The 25534-nt window shown below is 35.5% G+C and overlaps 1 protein-coding gene and 1 long non-coding RNA gene across 2 annotated transcripts; one reads left to right on the top strand and one right to left on the bottom strand.

The window, feature by feature from the left end:
* Positions 1-18: 18 nt before the first annotated feature.
* Positions 19-14998, bottom strand: LOC110776752 (WD40 repeat-containing protein HOS15). The gene is made up of 14 exons (XM_021981318.2): positions 14831-14998; positions 11970-12115; positions 11056-11842; positions 9958-10052; positions 9795-9841; positions 8674-8818; positions 8292-8355; positions 7728-7886; positions 7505-7626; positions 6945-7019; positions 4554-4607; positions 4378-4451; positions 3588-3662; positions 19-501 (listed from the first exon to the last, which is right to left on the bottom strand). Exons 1-14 carry the CDS (start codon positions 14889-14891, stop codon positions 282-284), a joined length of 2124 nt encoding a protein of 707 aa, XP_021837010.1. The 5' UTR covers positions 14892-14998; the 3' UTR covers positions 19-281.
* A 7185-nt stretch (positions 14999-22183) lies between these two features.
* LOC130469725 (uncharacterized) lies at positions 22184-23552 on the top strand. Its single transcript, XR_008930063.1, has 2 exons — positions 22184-22949; positions 23337-23552. It is a non-coding gene; the product is annotated as an uncharacterized lncRNA (long non-coding RNA).
* Positions 23553-25534: the final 1982 nt, after the last annotated feature.

Genomic DNA, 25534 nt, shown 5'->3' with positions numbered 1-25534 from the left:
AGAAACAGAAGACTTGAATTACAAACTAAAAATGGAGAAATTCTTATAAACTCCCAAACATCCCTTAATTAATTTAATAAAGACTATAAGCCGCGATCAAATGTTATCTGTACAATTGTATGAATTACTGTTTGTCAAATTACATAATTGTACATTGCTGAACCAGATCTACAGAACTAATGAGCAGCTAATCCTAACCCCAAACTACGAAAGAATTCAAAGTACATTCTAAGCTAAACCAAGAGGTGAAACCCTGGCAACTTGGTAGAGTTTCATGCATGCTACATTCTGAAATCCAGAACACATACAGTATTGTTGGCGAAACATGCAGCAATTTTGTCACCTTCCTTATTCCAACATACTTCAAATATGCCCCCATTTCCAGAGTATGTCTTTACAATCTTCCCTTCTTTAAGGGACCAAACGTGCAACGATCTATCCAAAGATCCGCTTGCTAAATATTCACCATCAGGACTGAATGCAAGAGAGTATACAGCTTCCCTGTACATATAACATGATCAGGTTTCATAGAAAACAATAAGCAGTTGCTTCAACCATCAAACAATAAAAAATCAAGATGGAGATTTATGGGAGATTTCAACTCCGTGGCTATGGCAACCCGGTGAAAATATACCTTTCCCACAACTAAAGAAGGCAGAAGGTGGTGGGGGGGGGGGGGGGGGGGGGGGAGGTGAGAATATGCCCTCTCGAAAAGAATAATCAAAAACTATCACAGAGCATTGCCCCATGCAAGTAATCTCATAAAAGAAAAGGAAAACCAAATTTCTAATATTTCCAATGATATTATAATTATGCTCTGTTCTATTGGACTTAGGCCCTGTTTAGTTCACCTTATTTCTCCTGATCTGATCTGAACTTATTTTTTCTGATCTGATCTGGTCTGATCTGATCTGGTCTGATTCTTCATAATTAAGTTTAAACAAAAATCTACATTTATTAATATTAAACGACTTACGTGTAAAATAAATGTTTACACAAATTTATAATATTGATATTATTTATTTGACATTGCTCATGATTTAACTATTCCTTATATTAGATAGACCTAGACATGATCTAGATAGATCGGCTATGATCTATACATATAAGTTCTGATCTGGATATGATCGGTTCTGATCTGGATATGATTTGTACAGATCAATTCTGATCTGGACATGATTTGTACAGATATGTTCTGTTTGGACATGACCAATTCTGATCTAGACATGGACATGATCTGTACAGTTCAGTTCTGATCTGGACATGATCTGTACAGACCAGTTCTAATCTGGACATGATCTGTACAGTTCAGTTCTGATCTGGACATAGATCTGGACATGATCTGTACAGACCAGTTCTGATCTGGACATGAGCTGTACAATTCAGTTCTGATCTGGATATGATTTTTACAGATCAGGTCTGATCTGGACATGATCTGTACAGATCATTTCTGATCTAGACATCATCTGTACATATCATTTCTGATCTGGTCATGATCTGTACAGACCAGTTCTGATCTGGTCATGATCACTATTAATCAATTCTAATATGGACATGATCTTTGCCGATCAATTCCGATCTGAACATAATCTGTACAGAGTCGATATCTAGACCAGTTATAATCTGGACATATCGATTCTGATCTAGACATGATCTGTACAAATCGGATTTGATTTGAACATATTGGTTATGTAAGAATTGAATCTGATGTAGACAAGATCTTTACAGATTTGAACATGATCTGGACATGATCTGTACAAATCAGTTATGATAAGGATATTATCTTATTCTATCAGTTCTGGTCTAGATATATACTCCGTAGTAGTTTTGATCTATAAAAATCAGTTTTGATATGGACATGACTGATCATAATCGTTTCTGATCTGGACTTAATGGTTTTAATTTGGACATGATGAATTTGAATGTTTTGTTAATGTTTTTTTATGCCTTAAGTAATAGGTTTTAATTGCACCGACAACAAAATTCTTTTTTATTAAAGCAATAATAGTAATAAATATTAAATATAATCAATGATATAAATAATAATAATAATCATCATCATAATAATCTGGTCTGATCTGGTCTGGTCTGATCTGAACTTATTTTTCCTGATCTGATTTGATCTGATCTGGTCTTATCTTATTAAATCTGATATAAGTAATAAGGTCCTGAAATAAGGTGAACTAAACAGGGCCTTAATTGAACTTATCTTAACTTATTTTGTCTGAAATAAGTCGAACAAAACAGAGCATTAGCTTATAAGCAAAAACATGTGATTGACAAATATACTTATAAAGATTACTTGAACAAATTATGTGCTAGCTACTAACAAAATTTTCAATTAGATAGTACAGGTATTGCTTCAATTAGGGAGACATCCCTGCCTATCAATCTCATCCTGCTTATCTGATTGGCATGACAGGAAAGTCCGCTTTTAAAAAGTTATGTCAATTATCCTTGACCAATCAATAAACCTTAATGAGAAACTTAATAAAAGGCATACTTTTTTAATATATATTTTTACATAAGAACTTGAAAGGCATACTTTTCTATATATATATTTAGATAAGAACTTGAAAGGCATACTTGATCGTGTCGTAAATTTTGTGAATCTTATGACTGGGTTTCTCTTTCCTTATCAGAATATTGAAAGAGAATACAGCTCCCTCTAAGCCATTAATCCTCGTGGGAAAATGAGAAAATTAGTATTATCTGACATGTGGAAGTTCTGATTATTTTGCTACATCAAATCTCCTACTGCCCACTATGTATTGGAGCTACTATGTATTTTCTGGGTTGTTGCTTTTCACCCTAAGGTAGAGTTGCCCACTGTTCAGGTTGTTTCTAGCTGTCACCAAACTTTAAGACAGTCTTAGTTTTTGAGGTTGTTTCTGAAAAACTCCGCCTCATCTGGAATAAGTCTAGACTCATAGCAACTCACTTTGTTGGTCATAATTGTTTACTATTCATTGTTTTCCCAACATTTGTTCCCTTTTAGAGTAGTGCTTATGATCTTCTAGAAGTATGTTTTAATGTGCTCGTCGGCTTCATCCTGAGATAGGTTAGGTTAGCTTATTTGATACTCCGTACTTCCGTAGTCTCTAGAAAAAGGTCCTGTTTCTCTAACGCACGTGTGTTTAGGAGAGATGAATAAATAAAAGAAGGTTTGGTTGATTAAAAGTAAATAACAAAAGAAAAGATACTGGGGTTTGGTTACCAAAGGTGAATACAAAATTAAGATAGTAGGGCCTGGTTGATTGAAGGTAAATAAATAAAAAAAGATAGTGGGGTTTGATTGATTAAAGGTGAAACAGAAAAAGAAAATAGTGGCGGAATGGAACAACAAATTAGGGAGTAGATTTTGGGGAGAAGAATTTATCTAACCATTCTTAAACTCCCTAAAAATTACTGCCACTAGAACAGAGTAACATAATTATTTACTAATAAAAAAATTGTCTTGATTCCTTACCTTCCTTCTCCACAATAGTGACTTGCCCAACATTATCAATGTTAAGAAAACTAATCTATTCAATAAAACAGCTATCAATCACAGACGCAGAACAACACTCCGTATAACTACTACTTACTTGTGACCATCCAAGCTACGCAGTAGTTTTCCAAGCTCCACATCCCATAGTTTCACAGTGGAGTCAAAAGATGCACTGCAAAAAATAAACAGCATTGTACTACATGAATCAGCAATGTAGGCATATGGGTATTAATGTACGTCAAAAGAGATCCTACATCCTAGCATATTCAAGCCAAAAGTTATCCAATAGAAAAACACAGGCCCGTATCTGAACCAAAATTGCATTGAATAAGGCTCCATTTCCATAAGTTTCATCTTCGGGGAAAAATAAATTATTTACTTTTTCTTTCAAGTATTGACCAACCTCAGTACTAATTTAGCTATGCCTACACCAACAATTAGGAGTAAGCCATATAGGCGGATATAGCAATTCAAGATGATACCATAATATGACTTGCTTGAATGTAAGTGCATAATTTCTTTAAAAAAAAAAAGTAGACTTCAACATGTCCTGACGAACATAATTTTTACACACTAGCTACATGCTATTCTTTAAGAAATGAGTCTGACAAGCAGTACATGTACGCCAAATGAAAAAAGACTACGTAAAGCCTTAAAAGTTGATGCACAAAAAGTCAAAACTGAACTTCAAACGTCCTTGAAATTTTTCTTCACAACTTTCAAGGAAGAATGGCATTCTTATTTCTTTCCGCATCAAACCAAAATAATTTTGTTAGCCAGAGACAAAGAACCGGTAAGCCATGAAGGTGCAAAAGTATAGATGATCTATAGACAGGTCAGCAGTGGAACATACTTGGCAATCCATAATACACTATTAAGAATATTACCTGGCCAGAACCAACTGCTGGTTGGGGTTATTTGTTCCTGAACCAGTAGGGCTCCACCTAATAGTGTAAATCTCCTAAAAGAAGAGAACAATTTATTTTAGAATGGATTGCTACCATTATGTTCACACAACAGAAAAGAAATTTAAAAAATAAACGTATAAAAACTTAAAGCAAACCTTTGAATGATCTTTCAAATCGTGAACAAAACCATCCTCCTTCATACTCCATACCTGCGAGGCAATTTGTCATATATCGTGAACATGTGAACCTATAAATAATCCAATGATGCAAAGGAAGGCAAAGCACACAACATTTGTTCATGGCAAAAGGACTCATATACCTATGTTCGAGCTCTACATTCTGGAGCACATGGGATATATCTTGTATACCATTAATTTTATCCCAAAAAAAAAGTAGATTTCGCTAAGTCTTAGAGCCTGACAACTCACAAGTCACAACTGTTTAAAAGTGAGTACTAATTTCTCTACTACCACAATTACCGCGACTGTGGAATCCCACTGACACAGGATTTAAAATGTCCAAATGTATGCAGCCTTAACCCCCAACCTGTAACAATTTGCATTTTATTTTTTTAAGGAAGGAGGCACAGATAGTTGACAGCTTACAATTTATCCCAAATAAGAAGTGTGATTTTGCTCCAAATCAGGCGCTAATCAAGGCAAGTTCACCTTGGAGAATCAATCAGTATATAGCTAAGAAAAATAATTATAATTTGCAAGTCTACCCACAATTTATTTTCCTTTTCAAAAGGCCAACTACTGCAGATTCTTTATATAACATTATGAAAAAAATAAAAAATTAAGGCAGACTTCTATTCTGAAAGCATATAGAAAGTACTCATTAATCTAAGATGTTATCCTCCAAACTGTACATGAATTATACCATTGATAATAGCATCACCAAACCACTAACACCCCATTGATAATACCATTGATAATAGGATCACCCAACTCAGCGCATGCCAGGCATGGGGATGTCAGCAAAGTGCGGAGGCTCAAACAAACCTACCCCACAAAGTTCTAAACTGTAGAGAGGCTGTTTGCGTATATGCATCGAACTACTGCTAAAGTGTTATGCTTGAGCGTCAAGTGCTTAAAATCAAATACAACATTTCCCATGTGCTTAGTACGGGTATGCTCCTATAGTCCTATGCATGAAAGCTTTTAGATATAAGAGCAGCATGATGATCTTAGCTTCCTTTATAGGGCAGCCTACGGGTACCTTACCCACTTGAAACCCAACTTGTACAGTAACAAGAGAAGGAGGACCTCTATTTTATTTTTACCTGGATCTACAGAAGAATTGCATGAGAGGACATCTAAGAGTTACTGATATTCACTGGCCAGAAAAAAATAAATAAATTCATTTGCGCTCCACCAGCTGGGAACTTTTCCAGCTTGAAATGGTCCCTTGTCTTTCTCATACCTAGACTACCAGATGTGCTGCCTAAGAGGACCGGTAACTTGTAATAGTCTCTAATTTTCATTTGTTCCAAGACTCAGATACAAGTCCCATAACAGAATAAGCAGCAAACAACAATCCATTTAAAAACACAAAGCCACAAACAATGCTAATTATGGTATGCCTATGCATACCACACCTCCCATCAAACATAAAAACAATCCACCCCACCCAACTTAAAAACAATCACCACCATCAACTCGTATTGATTTCCCAAGAAAGAGGAATGGACATGGTGTGTTTCATACTTCATAGCTATGTAGCCCTATCCAGTTATCCCTAATCCGCAGGATCGTAATAAGCTAAAACCTTTACATCCCCGTTAATCAGTTATAAGTTTAACTACGTATGAAAAGCGTTCTAAAAGATAAGCAAGTTATTAACAAAATTGGAAAAGGGAGAGAGAAAAGATAATATACATTCCATTAAAACACTTCTTCAAATAAAGCTCTTAAAATTCTAGAATCTTCCCACAAAGATATTCAGATCAATTAACAAAAGTTCCAGTTCTTATCTTAGTTCGGAAAGTAATCAAGTTCTCATTCCAAAAAGTATTTAATCTCCTATATTTACAGAATAAACTAACACAGTAATGAAGGGATCAGCATAGAGAAGCAGAAAATATTACTTCCTCCGTTCTTTTTAGATGCAACACTTTCATTTTCACGTTTGTCATAGTTGTCAAATAACTTCAACCATTAATATCTTTAATTACCACTAAGTAAAAATCATTTTATAAAATTGATATTTTGAAAAGGAAAAATTTTCGAAAAACATGCACAGGCTTCGCTGGGAAAAGTGAGGTAATAGAAATAAGGTGTCATATCCATATGTAAATGATGTTAATAAGTAGGGTATTAGTTAACAAAACTAGAAAATAAAGATATTATTAGTTCACAAACACACTGAAGTATAAATTGAGACGGCTCTAACAAGATTCAACATGACTATGCTTTTCCAAAAGTAGAATCACTAAACATAGAGAAAGTAGAGTGTGAATAGTATAAGAATCAAAGTGTCGCATCTGAAAAAATCACTGAAAAAGTACAAATTATCAGGCATTTAAGAATTAAGAATTAAAGAACCTTTGCAGTGCTATCATCTGAGCAAGAGGCCAATAGTGTCCCCGTGGGGTCCCATTTGACACAGTTAACTTCACCCTGAAAATGCAGAAAACAATACCTACAGCTTAAACATCATGTTGCACAATTCTGTAAAGAGCATGGAAAACATTTTAAAATCACTGAAAACGTTCAAGGAAATGAAATCAGTTAAACACATTCTATAGCTGAATCCAAACGCATAAAGGCAATATAGCCCTGCTCCCTCACCCTCCAAAAAGTGTTGAGGGTGGTTTCCATGCCAAGAGAAATCAACAATCTGAGTCAATTAACTGGAATCTAAAAAAAGCTAACAATAGTTTCCATTTTTTGCAACCACTTCTCAGACATACCAAACAATTGACTCTCACAGAACTAAATCCCAATCCCAACACATGAACAAAAACTGGAAAGGAAACAAATAAAATGTTATCACAAGACCAGGCTAAAACCAGACAAGATACTGAATAATCTTTTATCAAGCAAGTGATATGGCAACATATTGGCCATGAAAGCTGAATACAATTGACAACAAGAAAATATACCTGATGGCCTGCAAAGGTTTTAACAGGACTGCTGTCCCCAACTTTGCATACATATATCATGTTATCTGTAGAACTTGTTGCAAAAGAAACATTATTTCGCCAGTCAACATCCAAGGTCGGACCTACAGTAAACCAGAGCTTGAGGATAAAAACGCATATACAACCATCTTACAAACTGAAAGTTACAATAAACAGTTAACCATATCCCCTGTCATAAAATCACCTGTATGAAACTCAAACTGTTGCTTCGGCTCTCCTGCCTTCACATCCCACACAATGGCTGTTTTATCACAGCTTCCCGTAAGAAGATAATCACCCTTCTTGTTCCATTTCAAAGAAAATATTGGCCCCTTGTGTCTACTTAGTGTACTCTTCAGTTCACCTGAGCATCAATAAATTAAATATAAGAACAACTACTGTATCCAAATAGACATCTACTACACACAATCACCTTGCTCTCTGTCAAGAAGCCATCCTACCAGAAGATAAAATCTTCCACAATTATCAATGACCAAAAGAATTCTTTTAAATAGCATTTGCAAACCAAAACAAAGCCTTCCAATTACACATGATTAGCTGGCCTTTTATTAGCCAACCCAACCAGTCTAATATTCAAATTCCAAACCCAACAAGAAGAAATGTAACCCCATATTTTAGTTAGTGGTCACCAAGCTTAAGCAACATTTTGGAAGCCAGTAGGTAAGGCTTTAACTAGATAAGACCAATAGGCTTTCCATTTTTTCCCTTTCAGTTACCAAGCAAAGATGTTCACCAGATATAGACATACCATTTGTGTTCCAAATTCTTGCCTGGCCATCATAAGATCCTGTGGCGAGAAGGGTACCCTCCCCCTGCAAAGAAGACAACAGAAAAGAAACTTATAACAAGGAAGATGCAACCATAAACCTAAAACTTCATACGAAAAGCAGGGAACGGAAGTGATTTTTCTCCTTATCCACAGGCCATATAACTAAAATAAGCAATCCATCACATTTTGAGAGATTCACGTATTCGCCTTCCCTGCCTCTCTCATTATCCAATTATTTTTTACCCTTCATCCACTTTAGTGGCCTTTTGAACTTGCTTACTACAATAAAATGAAAAAACTAAAAGACAGAAGTTGTCATAAATGATTAAAAAAATTGAGAAATTACTTTAGTACAACTTACATTCCAATCAAGAGTAGTAACATCTTTGCTTTTCTCACTTGTTTTCCCCTTAACATGCTTCAACACCACGACATTGGTGGATCCATTGTGTGATCCAAAACCTCTCTCAGACATAGGCCAAATCCGAGCTGTTGAATCCCCAGACCTAAGAGTAGTGGCGGATCCAGGAATTAAAGTTACGATAGACACATTAAAACAATATGAGTATTTAATACAGAACAAAATGATTTTCTAAACCAGGAAAATCAAGGAATACAAGGAAAAGAAAAGTTGTAGAATGAAAGCTCAAATTAATGTTAGACATGAGGATAGAACCCACACCATCCATATCTAAACAAAGATTTAAATGCAACACCAAATACCACCAAGTTAATTACAACTTTATTTTTATATTAAACAATAGTAATAATGTTTTAAAGAGGGTAGACAATTATCCTTAGACATGGATAAATAAAGAGTCAAAACCTTAAGTGAAGCAGACTGTCAAGTTTCCACATGCCAGAGGAAAACTACTAGCTCAATTTCGAAATTAATGTTCACACTTTACCTTTTCTTACTTGCCAATATAAAACTTTGAGCATAATATCTCTAATTACGTGTTTGAAAAAGTAAAAAAAAAAATTGATTTTTTGAATGTACAGATTGAGAAGAATCCAACAAGATCCCACGTGACTATATTTTTCCTAACATATAAAACACAAACGATGGTCAAAGTAGAGCCAGTGAATAGTGCCAAAATTCAAAGTGTAAACATTATTTCGAAACGGAGGAGTATAAGTTAAGTGAAAAATGCTGAAGCTTATGAAGATTAAAAAGGTAACTACACATGCACAGTGCAAAGACTAAGGAAGCCAAAATTATTTTTCACGAACAACCAAAATGTTGAAAGAACTCTTCAAAGATCAAGCCCTCAACATTTACATATTCAAGTCATCATAATTTATGTTCTAAGATTGGATAAGACTGCATCTCTCACACAATAAAAAGATTTGATGCAATACTTAGTCTGACATCTAGATCAAATTTTGGAAAAGTAACGTAATCATTAAAATCAAACAGGAGGCTTATGATATTAACACCTGGCAAGCTGAGACAATCAATCAATTTCCTAAAGCACTCACCCAGATGCAAGAAGTGAACCAGAAGGGCTCCATGCACATGCGCAAACCTAGACAATACAAAACCCCAAACAAGTTCATCAACGTCATCTTTCTTTGTCCACAAAGAATGTATTAAAATGATTTGTGGCTGTCTAAAGACCAAAGGAGATAGTATGTCATAAACCTCGGATGTGTGGCCCTCTAATATTGTCACATCTGAAGTAGAAATTTCACACTCCATGGAAGGTGATGATGGAGAGATATCCATGGGCTCAGGATCTGTAAATCATGAATACAGTTAGCTTCAAATAACTAGTGAGACGAACATTAACCAAAAATATTGAGAGAGACCACAGGCAAAGACATGCAAAAAGTCCAAGGTACGGACACTCATTGAGAACAGTTAGCCATCACTAAAGCTCTACCATGTCTCATGTATGTACTTCAGTATAGCATGAGGCTTTAGCTTTAAGTATGACGACAGTCCATGATAAAGAGGTTATATATTTTGCAAACGTACTATGTCAGCCTATATTCTCAACAACAGTTCAATCAAACGACTGACATGGCATCACTTTATTTCATCACTAGGAGGTCTAGGACCTGGCACATAGTATCGGACGACATAAACTGCTTCAGCTCACTTTTTTATTTCAATCAGGTAATACTACATGAACCGCATAAATTGCGCAACAAAAGCATGTTCTAAACAAATTAAGGCCCGCACAAAGACCGCACACTCCCAGCCAGCTATCCTCAAAAAAAAATCAATTAACCATTAACAAAACAAATCAGGACTTTCAATTAACCATCTCAAAGTGCTTTTTGTTCTCCAAACCAGTCCTGTATTGGAACATTAAAATGCAGATTCTAGTGACACATAAAATAACAGCAAACTAACAAGGATATCAGGTGAAGATAGTTGACTTATATTCCTTCACTAAAGTAACCAACACAAGTTCCTTTAAGTGTTTTCCCTCCACTTAAGAAGATCAAACGTGTATGGGATGGGGGTTAACACTTTTTTTTCACACGGTTGCCTTCATTGGTACTATTTAGGATACGGCAATAAAAAGGCCACAAGGTAAAGTTGAAAAACGGATTGAAAGGTTGAAGAGCACAGATACGGACACAAAGAAATACTTCACTATTTAACCAAAATAAAAAAGAGTAGCTAAGCACTTGCAGTCCCACATTAATGAGGTGAAGGAAGAATTATGTTGGACAGGAAACACTTTTCACATCAAGGCACAAACATACTAAACACATAAAAGTAAAATACCAGGACAAACTCTATTCTCTTCATATTTGATGGCAGGCTTCTCCTCTCGCTCAACAACTGTTTCCATATCAGAAGGCACATCTTGTAACTTGGGTTTTTCCTCCTCCTCTTTGATAGATTTCTCTTCCCTATCTTTCCCAACATTTTCTTCCTTCTCTTTCACTGCTTTTTCTTCCCTCTCTTTCCCAGATTTTTCATCCTTTACTTTTCCAGCTTTTTCCTCTTTCTCTTTTCCAGCTTTCTCTTCCTTCTCTTTCCCTGCTTTTTCTTCCTTCTCTTTCCCAGATTTTTCATCCTTCTCTTTTAAAGCTTTTCCATCCTTCTCTCTCGCAGATTTTTCGTCCCTGTCTCTTGCAGCCTTTTCCTCCTTCTCTCTTGCAGCTTTCTCTTCCTTCTCTCTTGCAGTTTTTTCTTCCTTCTCTCTTGCAGCTTTTTCGTCCTTCTCTCTCACAGCTTTTTCATCCTTCTCTCTCACAAGTTTTTCTTCCTTCTCTCTTGCAGCTTTTTCGTCCTTCTCTCTCGCAGCTTTTTCGTCCTTCTCTCTCATTGCTTTTTCATCCTTCTCTTTTCCTTCTCCATCCTTAACATGATCTTTCTCCCTATCTAACCTCCTATTATCTCTTCCTCGCTTTCGTTCTCTATCACGATCCTTTTCAGATTCTTTCTCCTTATCCTTCCTAGAACTTCTCCTCTTTTCTTTAACCATTCGTCGCAATTCGTTCACATCCTTAGTGATAAGATCCATAGGCTGTATAAATGAGAAATCTTCATCCATATCAGCATCACTCTGCCAACACCAAAAAAAGAAACAACCAATGTCAACATCAGAATCATGAAAAGCACCATCAATACAGAGCCTATTTCAAAGACAGGGGAACCAAGATAAAAGATAAAGGAAGAATGACTTTGCTAACATTATTCAAGTTAGCTTCCATTTCCAAGTACTGTAGCCCTTTCTGCACAAAGGTAATGAGAGCACTCGGTGGAACTAAATTGCCATCTATGGGGCACTTATTGATTCCAGCCTCATATCCTAAAGCAAAGGCGGAGTGTGTAAACCCTGCAAAGGGAAATGCATCAGAAACATGCATGTATTCTTTTAGAAAAAAATATGTTGCTTATATAGTGTTCACTAAGAAATAAATACATTTACGGCAACAAACATGAACAGTAAAGCATTTTTACTCAAAGAAATAATAAATAAAGGAAGTTCACTTTCCATTTGGTAACCTTCATTTTCACACAAATAAAAAGTGTTTATTTGTTTCCGCCACCAACACGTTATATTAATATGACGCTAGATATGGTCACTGGGACGGGTCTGACCAGCCCACCCTGACACAACACATAGTGGCTCAACCCTGACACAACACGTAGTGGCTCAAGCGGGTCCGATCCACTGTGACCCGTGACACAACTCGCCCAACTCGGCTACTTTTATCGATGGGTCGTGGGTCGGATTTTTCCAACACAACCTATTTTGACCCACCCCACTGACCTGATATGACCCACCCAGCACACCCGACCCACCTAACACAGCCCACCCAACACACAAACCCGACCCACCGTCCTCGACCTAGATTTCAAGAGAGATTTGAGAAAATCGTGACTCTCTCACTAACACACATTATCACGTGTCAAACCAACGGATAATTGCTAAAATATTTTTAATAATTTTACTTATCTATTCATTAAGGTTTAGGGTTGCGATTACTCACCATATAGATAGACAAATAGGAGACTTGGAGAGAGATTCTTCACTTCTTCGTATGTTCCGCCGTTCAGTAGCAGTGTATAAAAAAGCGCAAAGCGCACTAAAGTGATATGAGTCCTAGAGCCTAAGTGCAAAGCGCAAGCGCAAGGCACGAGCTTCATCGAAGTGAAGCGCACTTTTTAAGAATCAAAGGGTTTTTTTACTATTATGCATATATATCTTACAAAATAACCACAAAAATATATAAACATCAGTTTTGCTTCCAAAAATATATTACTCTTTATTTTACAAAAATAAACCATATAATATAGTGTTTATCAAGAAGTTAGGGTCGATTGTTGTGGTTGTTATCTTCTTTTCTTCTTTTTCCTTTTCTTTTGGACTCTTGGCCCACTTTCTATTGTTAAGGATCAAGGGTGTGGTCCCGAACACAATAACAACATATAGAAAAAGCTTTCAATGTAAATCAATAAATAAAAAAGGAATTTCAATGAAGCGCCAAAAAACGTGTTTTTTGCGCTTAAACGCCCCGAACCGCGCTTAATCACAAACGCTTCGCTCGTACCTAATTAAGCGCTTTGCCCTAGAGCTTCGCGCTTCAGCGCTTTAAGCGCACTTTTTTAAACACTGGGCGAAGAACAATCATAAGCCCAAACTATCCATTTAAGCTAAGCACATTTGAGATGGTTAATAAGGTAACCTGAGATTCTTAGCACGAATAAGGTTATGGGATATTGAGACAGCCTATGTCCCCACCTCAAACTCAAAGTAAATCAAAAAAGCCATTGAACTCATTTGCAAAATAGTGAACATTATAAGTAAATATGCCAGCACATATAACCGAAAGTTCAAAAGGGGTACATATCTCATAATGAATATCATAATTGATGTCATAGCTAGTAAAGAGACATTTTAAGCATCCAGATTCCAGACTTCAATTTTTTCACTCGATTTCAAAAATGCAACTACACAAGCAATCTGTTTTACCAGCCAATGAGCAATGTCAAACTTATTTGTATGAAAGAGGCATATTGGAGTATTCTATATTATGGCGGGATTGTGCAAGATTCCCTACAATTAATTTTAGGCTTTCAGACCTTCAGTACTATATGAAGCATAAGCATGGTAGATGGGCGATAAAAAAACACTACCCCCTCTAGACTTTGACGGGAACAATCTTGGTTTTGAAGATTCTATAAATGCATTATACAATGTAATTATAGAGCTTTGCGAAATAGCACAATATTCAATTTAGTGGGTTCATCTCATGCGAGTCATGCCATGAAAGACCAACAAGCACTCAAGTTTTCTTAGAGATTTAAAGGGATTCGAGTAGCCCCGGTGACTTGTGTTCCATAAAAAATGAGATAATCCAAATCTATATGTATCAACCCTTACACATAGCTCCTCGTCAAACCCACCTTCCTTTATCCTCCGTTTTCTCTCCTATTCCTTCACCAATCTAATCATCTAATCCCTAAAAAATTTCTCGGATTGAAACTGAACAATTCACCCAATGATAATGTTTCTCCCTTCTACTCCATAGCTTTCTCATTTACCATACATTTTCAAGGGTCAATTCAGTTCAATTTCTTCAAAGTACACAACTTTATTTCCATGGAAGTTGAACAAACAACAACAAACCTACAATCCCCCACCCACAAGGCCACAGCCCTATCTTAAACATGCATTTCTCTAAACTTTCATGTATAATTGGGTAGGGTGGGGAGATCACTCAACACACACAAAAATTAATCATAAACCTTAAATCTGAATAAATCAATAACAAGAGAGTTCCAAATTATACTCTAGCATACATGAAACCTAAGAAACCCTAATTTCGAATCCTTAAGCCTCAAACACAAAAAATAGCAACATAATTGCAAACATAAAATCGCAAACACAATGAATTCATCGAATAATTGAAAAGGAAATCGAAGATTTGATAAGAAACGAATTCAATTTGCTCGATAATTTCAATTCTAATTTGCAAAAATTAAATTTTGTGGAAAAAATATATAGAAAAAAAAAAGGTGGATTCTTGAAGAGGGAGAAACCTACCGGATTCTTGAAGATAACGGAAAATCATATAATTTAACTCAACGGAAGTTATGGATGTCATCGTCGCAAATTCAACGGTGACGGAGGAATCAATCAGGCAGCCATGCTTTTGAAGCTCCTGTACGAGAGTGTGAGAGCTGCTAATTTACAGGAATAATGTTGATGATGTACGCCGATATTTCTTTATCTTTATTACGGAGTAACATTTTTTTAAGGTGGGCCAGTTTAATCTGCGCAGTAAATTTGAAGTTGAATGGGCTGTAAGTCTGTAACCTGTGGAGGTGGTTCAAGTCGTTTGTGCAGATGGTTTTGTCACGGGTCTGATTGAATGTGGTCCGGTTCAGGAGTAATCCGTAAGTTTTTGTAAATAAGTTAATAGCATTATTGTAGAGTCAGTTCGCTATCGTTTTTTGTTTCCATTTTTCTGTCTGTAACGAAACTAAAAATTAAATTATGAAAACCTATATGTTAAGGATAAATGCTTGCAGCAATTTATTCATTCTCTTGTTGCTAGTTGGGCAGTTGAATGCATCTGTAAGGTCAAAAATGCTATCTCTAATGCATTTCATTCCACTCAATGGCTCAGTGCTCCTACTTTCTCTATTAAGGAGACTTACAAGGGGTTGTGTGAACAAAAACCAAGTGTACCTTGGTACAGATTTGTTTGGAATAGGCCTAGTATTCCCAAACACAGGTTCACCCTGGGGCTAGCTCTTCTTAATAGACTTAAGATCAGAACTAGACTGTTCAGAATTGGTATTGGTGACTAGGGGTGTGCACAGGTACAAGACCGGACCGGATTGGAATCGGTTGGACCGGTGGACCAGAATTTTCAAAATTCACGAACCGAGGACCGGACCAGACCCGGGCCGGTAAATTCAGGCCCGGTCCGGTTATGGACCGGCTTAGACCGGATTTTTTTAATTTTTGCGATTTACAATCTTAAACCCAGTTTGGTTTTACAATTTTATGTTTATACAACCTATATTTCTCTTCAAATATGTCATACATCACATCATAAACTTATTTTAAATGGGATAAAGGTCGATGACATACAAAAAATATCCAAAGTCTGTTTTTTGTGTGTGGATAATAATGTAAGTGGGCTACAAGTTGGGATCTTCTATCTAAAATTTATATTTTTAAAATTATATTTCGAGTCACCGATCCGGACGGAAAATTCTGGGTTTTGAGCGGACCGGACCGGAAAACCGGAATCGTATTTTCAAGGACCGAGGACCGGACCGGAATCTATAGGTCCGGTCCGGTCTAATTTCCGGTCTGGACCGGACCATGCACACCCCTATTGGTGACAATAATGCTTGTGCTATATGTGTCAGTGCTGTTGAAACCAGTGTTCATCACTTTTTTGAATGCAAATTTAGTTTGGATTGTTTGCATTTGGTCCTTCGATGGTTGGGTTTCCACCAATCCAGAGTCATTTTACTCCAGTTGCTCCATTGGGTGTGCACTGCAAGAAGGGGTTCATAAGTAGAGTTATGATAGCTGATTAGTTGTTGTAGCAGGCCTTGATAATTAGGTGTGGAGAGCAAGGAATACAACTGTTTGGGATCTCCATGTTCCCTCCCAACAAAATGTAGTTGAGACTATTCAGTTCAATACAAAACACAAAATTAAAAATTTAACTTGTCAGAAGACTAATAGTGTAGACCAAGAGTGGTTCAACTCTTTGTGAGTTGCCCTTGTTGTTTATGGCTCAGGTTATTGAGCCATAGTTGCTGCATATTAGTTCCTTGGGGTTGCTACCCTTGGTTCTCTACTGATTAGGGTGTATTTCCCCTTTTCTGTTGATATATATTTCTCACTTGCTTGCCAAGAAAATTAAAAGTAGGAAAACCACAAAAAAACATGATATATATTCCCCCTTTTAGTTTTTGGTTGTCAGTTTTCATAATCAACATGATTACTATATGTATGACCATTTCTTAGTTCAACCTAAATCATATGAAGTATAACTTACAAAATTGAAAAAAACAAAAAAAAACTGGAAAATGGCAGTGATACATTACAAAAGGTCTTGACGCGACTAGGTGTATAATAAATTTATTTAAAATGAGGGCAATTTTTACCTAGTTGTCGGTAACTTTTAACATGTTTTAACTACTTTTGTATTATAATTTTTTTGTTGATGGATAACATTTCACAAGGTTAAGATAGTTGCCTTTATACATTACTAGTTTTATATGCATGTGATGTGTGCTAAATTATATTGAACTTAAAATTAACTAATCTCAACAAATAATAGGCAAAATATTAATGTAAAACTCCAAACTACACATATTATTTTATCAATATTATTAAGGTTTCATTTAATAACATTATTATAACCATATTCATATTATTTCACCAAATTACTTGTTTGGGTGCCCAATTGACTCCCAATTGGACCTACTTCCCAAAAGCCCTCTTGGCTAAACATAACATAACCTGCAACCCAGCAATGACTCCAACCCCTATCCAAGTGGCCTAAGGCTCATTTGGCAATAAATGCCCTAGCATCATTTATTATGCATATGCATTTATTGCCAAATGAGCCTTAGGCCACTTGGATAGGGCTTGGAGTCATTGTTGGGTTGGAGCTTATGTTATGTTTAGCCAAGTGGGCTTTTGGGAAGTAAGCCCAATTGGGAGTCAATTGGGCACCCAAACAAGTAATTTGATGAAATAATATTAATATGGTTATAATAATGTTATTAAATGAAACCTTAATAATAATAATAATATATATATATATATATATATATATATATATATATATATATATGCTGCCAAAGAGCATATACCAAGGTACGTCCAATTTATTGGCTTAACACTTACAATTCTTTAGAGAACTCTCTCTAGATCCGAACAAGTGCTTACTTAGGCATCGGAGGGCCTTTCCTTGGAAACACACCCAACGCTAGTGACTTTGTCATTGTGCAGGCATATTTGGACTACACACAATCAATCATGCAAGATCTTCCACATCAACGAAATGGCCTTTAATCCAAAGTCCATTATTTCAACATTGGAACATTACTCAAACCAAATTCTTCTTAATAAAATCATTCAAAGTCTCGCACACCCGATTTGAGGTAAGACCTAAGGGCCTTAAGACATGTAATGTAACCCGTTCGCCATTTAATTTAATGTAGTCAGATATTGCTCTAGTTTGTATACAAAACATACCTTAAAGTTAATCGTTGATTATTGTAAACTTAAACTAAATTTAAAACCTTTATTAAAAAGAACATTGTAAGTGTACATATGCAATTGCACACCTTGTAATAAATATTACGGTTTTTTCATGAAATACCCCTGATTTTCGGCGTAATTCACCAAATGCCCCTCGATTTTCAATAATACATAAAATACACCTAAACAAAACTTAATACCCCATATATCCTTACTTTTAGCGTGTCTTTAGTGTTCCCTTAGCCCAAATTTCAGATTCACCAAATACCCCTGTTATTAAACTTATTTCACTAAATACCCTTTTCGAAAACTTAATTCACCAAATACCCATGTTTAAAGTACCCATTTTGATTCCCTCAAAAAAAAAAAGAGTACCCATTTTTATGCTCAACGGCTAGTTTTTGTGTTTGTAAAAGTAGTCGTTGGTATTCTTTGTATATAATTAAATACCCATGTTTTGCATGGTGAAAAAGAAAATACAATATTCAATGGCAAACTTAATAATTTAACATCATGAAGCAATAGTCACACTAGTACTCTTTTTCTTCTTTCTTAATGATGGTTGTATGTACAAAAATGTCGATCATCAATCACGACCACAAGATTCAACAAAAAAGTCTATTTCCATGACAATAAACAAAAACAAATAAATAGCAGAAAATTGAATGAAAGGCAGCGACCCATCTGAATTTCATGTGATTAATCCAAATAAAAAGACTCGAGTAGGGAACCCAATTGGGTATAAGGTGGTTCCTGCTAGCACCGCGACTAGCCTACTTGATCTCGGGGATCTACCCCAAAGGAGAGGGGCATTTACCAACAACCAAATATGGAGTATAATTTTATTTAATTGTGATGAGAAAATACAAGATCTTTGTAAATGGAACCAATCATTAGCTCCCAATTCCCAACTATGAGGCGAATGGAATAAGATGTATAAATCAGTTTCCTAGTAACTATTTCTAGTGTAAAATTACTTGAGCGCAGTTAGCTGCATGCATGAATCTTTAGAAAACGAGTACTAAAAATAACTTAGGGCTCCTACATGTAAATAAACCTTAATCTATAGGTTTGAATAGATTTTGTCGGCAAGATCACTGATGGTTGTCCCTGTCAGATCGGTTATCTAAGGTGTTGTACTGTTTGGTATATATGCATGCTAACACTTCTCTTTATCCCAAGTGAGAACTCATTACAAAATCTTAAGAAATTAACACAGTAATTGCTCAATCACATGAACCATGCAAAATAGGGGTATTTATATGCAAAGAATAATCAACGGTTACTTATACGAACACAAAAACTAGTCGTTGAGCATCAAAATGAGTACTTTAAACATATGGGTATTTGGTGAATTAAGTTTCCGAATAGGGGTATTTAGTGAAATAAGTTTAATAATAAGGGTATTTAGTGAATTTGAAATTTGGGCTAACGGAACACTAACGACACGTTAAAAGTAAGGGTATATGGGGTATATATTAAGTTTTATTTTAGGGGTATTTTATGTATTATTGAAAGTCGAGAGGAATATGGTGAATTACACCAAAACTCAGGGGTATTTCATGAAAGAACCGTAAATATTAACGAATGGTCAATATTAATAAAAAAGTAATGGAATGATGTAAAGCATACCTTATCTTTTGAAATCTACTAGTAGCCTGGCCGCGCGCGTTGCGCGCGGTATGGCTAAGAGTAGCTACTTGGCACCAACTTTGGTCCAAATACTCTATGCGCATCTATGTAAATGTTATGAATTGAAATTTCCTATACACATGTCAAGGTAAAAGATGAATTTAATGAATAAAAGATAGGCAGAAGACATAACGCTCTAGTACAATATAACACCTTGTGATGCATCAACTGAATACTTTGAAAGAAATTTTTCATAAAATTTTATTTCTTTATGAGCGTACTTTATGTTAATTTTCGAATAGGTCTGCAGCCGTTCTTCCTCGACTTCTTGCACATTCTCTTCAACTTTCTTACCAAGTTAGTAGTCCATAGCATCGTCATTGTTAACCTTACAGCTGAGTTCCATGGTTGCTTCAATATACTTTTTTGGCTTGCTATCCCTAACCTTCTTATGCTCGCTTTTGTCTTCATTCTGAAACTTTCACATGCATGTGAGCCATGCTAATTTAAACCTACATTAAATCACACAAAACTAATGAGCTACATATGACGCATAAATAAAAAAGCAGAACTCGAATTTTTTTTGCTATATCTTTCCTCAAAATATTGTACCGGCCAAGTTGTGATAACAAGAATTATTATTGCGTATAATACAACACCCACGCTCTTTGTCTATCTCCCTTACCCTTATCAGTATTGCATTCCTCTATTATCTCTCTCCTTCCTAATCTCATCCTCTTTCGCTCATCTTTTCTAATTTTACATGTTTTAGGGAAACTCGTGTTATTTAATTGTGTGACCTTTATGTTAGAGAGAGTAATACGATTTACTTATATTAAAAAAAGTGCTCACTCTTCCCCCTTCCCCCTTCTCCTTTCTCTCCTTTCTCTCCCTCGTCTCATCTCTATGTTCTTTTCCCTTCCCATCTCTCTATTTTCCGCTTTCTCTCGCTCAAACACCCGCCTCTCTTATTTTCCACTTCCACATCTCCCTTTCTTACCTTCTACCTATTTCTCCTTCTCATAGGAATACTTATTCGAGTTGCTCTAATTTTTTTTGTAGCAAAATGCATATTTCAAAAATTGGTCTCTTAAGGGGTCCATTTGGACAATATGTGTTCTTGCTGTTGCAAAAATCTGTATTCCGTAATATAGAAAAGAAAAAAGGGCGTCCTTAATTTTGCTACAAAAAAATTAGAGCTAATACTGAGTACAGAAAATACAAAGTAGCGTAGAGATAGCAAACAACATATATAGACTCAAAAGTTCAAAATTGAATCCACATACCAAACTACTAACTAAAACAAATTATAATTCATTCACTAGTAAAAGTACGTTGCAGAAACTTTTTTATAGTGGCACCAAAATCTGTGTATTGTTTATATAAGTTTGATTCGACTTCTTGAATCATAGTCCCAAACACACACTCTATGTATTTCATCCCATCTCTCCCTCACTCATCTCCCTTAAAAAGACATACAACTAACTTTGAAGTCCAATTCTACCACTCTCCTTTCGCCTTATACTTATTTCCCGGGTGTTTGGGGTGAGGGGGTAGAGGGGGTAGAGGGTAGGTATCTACTCCTTTTAGATGATCCAGAAACTCCCGTGTTTGTTCTATATTTGAGCTAAACACTTGTTGCCCTTTTATCCGTTGCCAGTTTGATACAGCGTCAAGCCATTAAAACCTAACAAACCCCTAAAGTAAAAGACAGCCACCATTTCCAAAGACACATATGTCCTCTTAATTGATATTCATCTTTCCACACTAACATGGAAAGCACAACAACCCGTTTAGCCCCTGACCATTTTCTTTTAATGTAGGGTTTTTTTTTTTTTTTTTTTTTGTGTTTTTGCGTATGTATTGCAATTCCCTACAAGGGGGGCGGTTTCAGAAACCATTGTATTTTTGTACCTCGAAGGAGTCGCCACCAAACATTGTTTAGGGTCTTGTTTGGAAAGACCGCAAATGACTCTATTAGGATAAGACTTGAATCTTCGAAACGGATGGGTGAGATCCGGGCACGGGAACGAGATGCTTATTCTGCGAGCTTTAGAAATTATTCGAGTACGTGACATAGCATTTTCGAAAATACCCTAGTTTAGACTATGTGGGTTTGATTTTAGAGAAAATAGAATCTCTAATTGTATGGTGGTCACTTTGCTTTAAAGGTAATTTAAGGGAACCTAAGATCGGTTTGTCCAAGAAATTATCTTTGTCAAGCGTGATGTAACCTTGCATTTTGTTGTATTTAGCATGTGCGGTGATGAAAGCAATAAAGCAAATAAAGCAACATCACAATTGTAATTGAGTGCGGAATTAGTAAATACAAGACCCCCTAGAAACGGACTAGCACTACTACAAAAAGTTGAATAGGTAACGCTACATAGAGAACGGTTAAATATGTTAGGCGTTAACCAGGACTATATAAAACGCTTTTCTATCAACACAATCATGTAAATGAGACAATATAAAACGCCTATTAAGATAGGCGTATTGTTGGTTTTACTACCATTAAAAAATTATTCATTTAATTAGAATAGAAAATGGTCAAGATCCCAACCGTAATAAAATATCCTACCTTTTCAAAAAATTAAAAAAAGAATATGCTCCCTAAATAGTGCTATGTGGAAAACAAAAACTACATCTCCCTATTAAAATCTCTAAACCTCCGCCCCATTAAGCAGAGAAATGGGATCTTCCCTTGTTTTTCTCTTAAATAACAATTTTGTTCTTCATTTTCCTTAAATTACTTGTACATTTCCCACTCCATTTTTCCTAATATCCCGTATTCCTAGGAAAATGAATCTCTGCAAATTTTCCAATCTGAGATTATTTTGCTTGTGTTTCAAAAAAATTACAGGTTTTGTTTTTACCGGTGATTTAGAACTTCTTCCTTCAGGATTAATTAGTGTGCAAATTAATTGAAATTTTTGTGGATTGAAGATGGAGATTGAAAGACTTACTGTTTTTCTTTAATAAACTTTATTGGTAAATTTGTTTGGAAATGTTTGGAAAATTATTCGCAGGCCATTGGTGATTCATAGGAATTTATGTATTTTGTTTCCCATTTCATTATCTATTCCAATGTAAGTACTCGTCATATTAGGTTTTTTTTATTTATGCTTTAGATCTTTTGTTGGATTTGGTGCCTCAATATCAAGGTAATTTGATCGATTACGTATTTTATATAATTTGATCACATTGTCGTTCTATTTGTCGATGTTGATTTGTTGGTTCATGCGAACTGTCGTGTAAACAAGATGACCAACTCTGTTTTCTCCGAGAAGAGGTACAATTCTTCTTACTTTGTGTTTTTAGTCTTCTCTAATATGTTTATAGATTGTTGTTATGTTGTAAAAGTATCTTATTTGTAGATTAAATTAATTAATTAAAATCAATTTTGATGTCTTGACGAGAAATTTGTTTAATTCAATTGGTTTTATGAATGGTGGTTGTGTAATTGATGAATGGTGGTTGCATAATTGATGTTTTGTTTATATAATTCATACGGAGTATTCCATTACTTTAGTAACTTCTACTATTAGGATGGGCTCTTATTAAATTTACTTGATCATAAGACATGCCACTTTCCTTTCATTTCTTAAATTTACTTTTTTGAGGGGAATTTCTTAAATTTACTTGCTAATACTCTTATGTGTTTTTTTGCTCCCTACAGATTAGTCTTCCTTCATCATCATGATTTGAAAACTCCAAGTACATCAGGCATTGAAGAACGCGACTCAATATTTTGCTTGATTTAGTTATTCTAGCTTGTTATTTATTTATTTATTTATTATTTAGTAAGTGTACGCAAATTTATTCATAATTTGATATGATTTTGCTAATGAATGAACAATAGTATTTTGTTATTAAATAAAATATTTTTTAGAAAGATTGCGTGGATATCATTTTTATTTTATCTATTTAGATTTGATTTACATACAGGGTTGAATAATATTATAAAAATGGGGTAGAATATAGAACGGTTGTGTAATGAGACTTCTTTCTATCTTAAAATTAAACAGGAAGTATATAGTACGCCTATGTACGGAAGACGTTCTGTATCTCAACATTTAAGTGGAAGAATAGAGGACGGTTATGTACGGAAGACACGCTTTATTATAGAGTATAGGAGACTGTTATGTACGTTAACCGTTCTATATTCCTTCTTCATTTTCCGGTTTTAGGAAAGGAATAGAGGACGCATATCTCTTATCACGGTACTTAATAACTAAGTATATAAAACGCTTCTTTTACCCGTTTTATAAACTTTATAGCGCGCTGAGTTGAAGAACGCATCTAAGGCGTCCTATAAAGTGTATTTCAACAGTACTCTTTTCCCTTTTTTGTAGTAGTGTAGGGAGTAGGTCCACAATGCCTAGAAGGACTAGGCAAGTAAAGTTGCGGAATTGAAATGCGGAATTGAAAGTGCGATATTGAAATTGCGGAATTGAAAGTGCGATATTGAAATTGTGGTATTGAAAGGTGCATAATTGAAATTGCAATATTGAAAGGTGCATAATTGAAATTGCGATATTGAAATTTGTACTTGGGCACATGAGATTCGAACGCCAAGAGGCTCCTTAAAAATAAGTGCGCCCGACACGAATTCAAAGCCAAAAATCTCAACTTGGGAGAAGTTGCTCATCCCAAAGTATCCTAGATTTTGCATATAGAACTTGAACTTGAAAGTTTGAATCTTTAAAACTTGAACTTGAAATAATTGAACTTGAACTTGAAATATTGAAACTTAAGAGACTTGAATCTCAAAGATCGGGCCTTTTAATGTTGAAAAGGTTAGATCTTTGATGTGCTCTTACTTTTAAATGATCCTAGTTTAGGGAAGTAGTCACGAGCAACCCTAAACATTGTGGGATCTTGAAATTTGAAAACTTGAACTTGTATATTGAAAAATGGAGTCTTGAATCTCAAAAGATTAAACCTTTAGAAGCTAAAAAGGTGTCATCTTTGATTACTCCGTACTTGAAAGTGATTCTAGTTCAAAGAAGTGATTGCAAACAACTTTGAACATCCTTGAATCTTGAAAGTTTGCATTTTTGTATTTTGAAAAGTTTGGATTTTGAAAAGATGTATGATTGTTGCAAGTGACATTTTTAGTAGTAAAAATGCCAACTTGCTAATCATTTTTGAAATAGGAAAATAAAAGAAACATGAGTGAATATTGTGGGATTCGGAATTACCTATTTAGGTTTAGGCAAGAATTCCTTTTAGAGCTCCCAATTGCTTAGAACTTGAAGTTTGTATGTGTTTTTGAAGGATTTTTGGACTTGAATTTGAGGCGTAATTTTTGTATTACGACGTTGTATATTGAAGCTGCCTCCCAAAATGCTGGAAATTAGGGGGTATTTATAGGAAAAATGGCTGGAAACTGCCAGCCATTGCCAGCGCAGCACGCCAAACCAGCGCCCAGCGCTGGTGACGTGGCATGAGTGCTGCCAAAACAAGGACGCGGGCTTCGTCCTTGATTTGTCTTGTATTGATGTACCTTCGTACGAATAGTACGATGCTTGGAACGTAGTGTTTTCTTGGAGGTTAATACTTAATTTTGCGTAAAAAAAAAACTCGTTTCGGATTTTGAATTCCGGTTGCACGGGACGGGGCCCGACTTGCTCGGTTTTGTGGGTCAGCGCACGAATTTGACTTGCCTTATATGATTTTGAGTGGAAAAGGCTTAGTAAAACCAATGGAATGGTCTACTAGATGAGATTGTACTTGGATTTTGAAATTGGTTTTTGAAAATTGTATTTTGTACCGAGTTCTGGAAGGGGAACGGCCTCGGGGATTGGATTTTGGATCTTGTATTTTGGAGATGTTCTTAGAAATTGGGATTTCCGCACGGAGTTTCTCCAACCG

The sequence above is a fragment of the Spinacia oleracea genome, chromosome 3 (genome assembly GCF_020520425.1).
Source record: "Spinacia oleracea cultivar Varoflay chromosome 3, BTI_SOV_V1, whole genome shotgun sequence".
Classification (NCBI taxonomy): Eukaryota; Viridiplantae; Streptophyta; class Magnoliopsida; order Caryophyllales; family Amaranthaceae; genus Spinacia; species Spinacia oleracea.
This window is presented reverse-complemented; position numbering and strand designations above follow the sequence as displayed.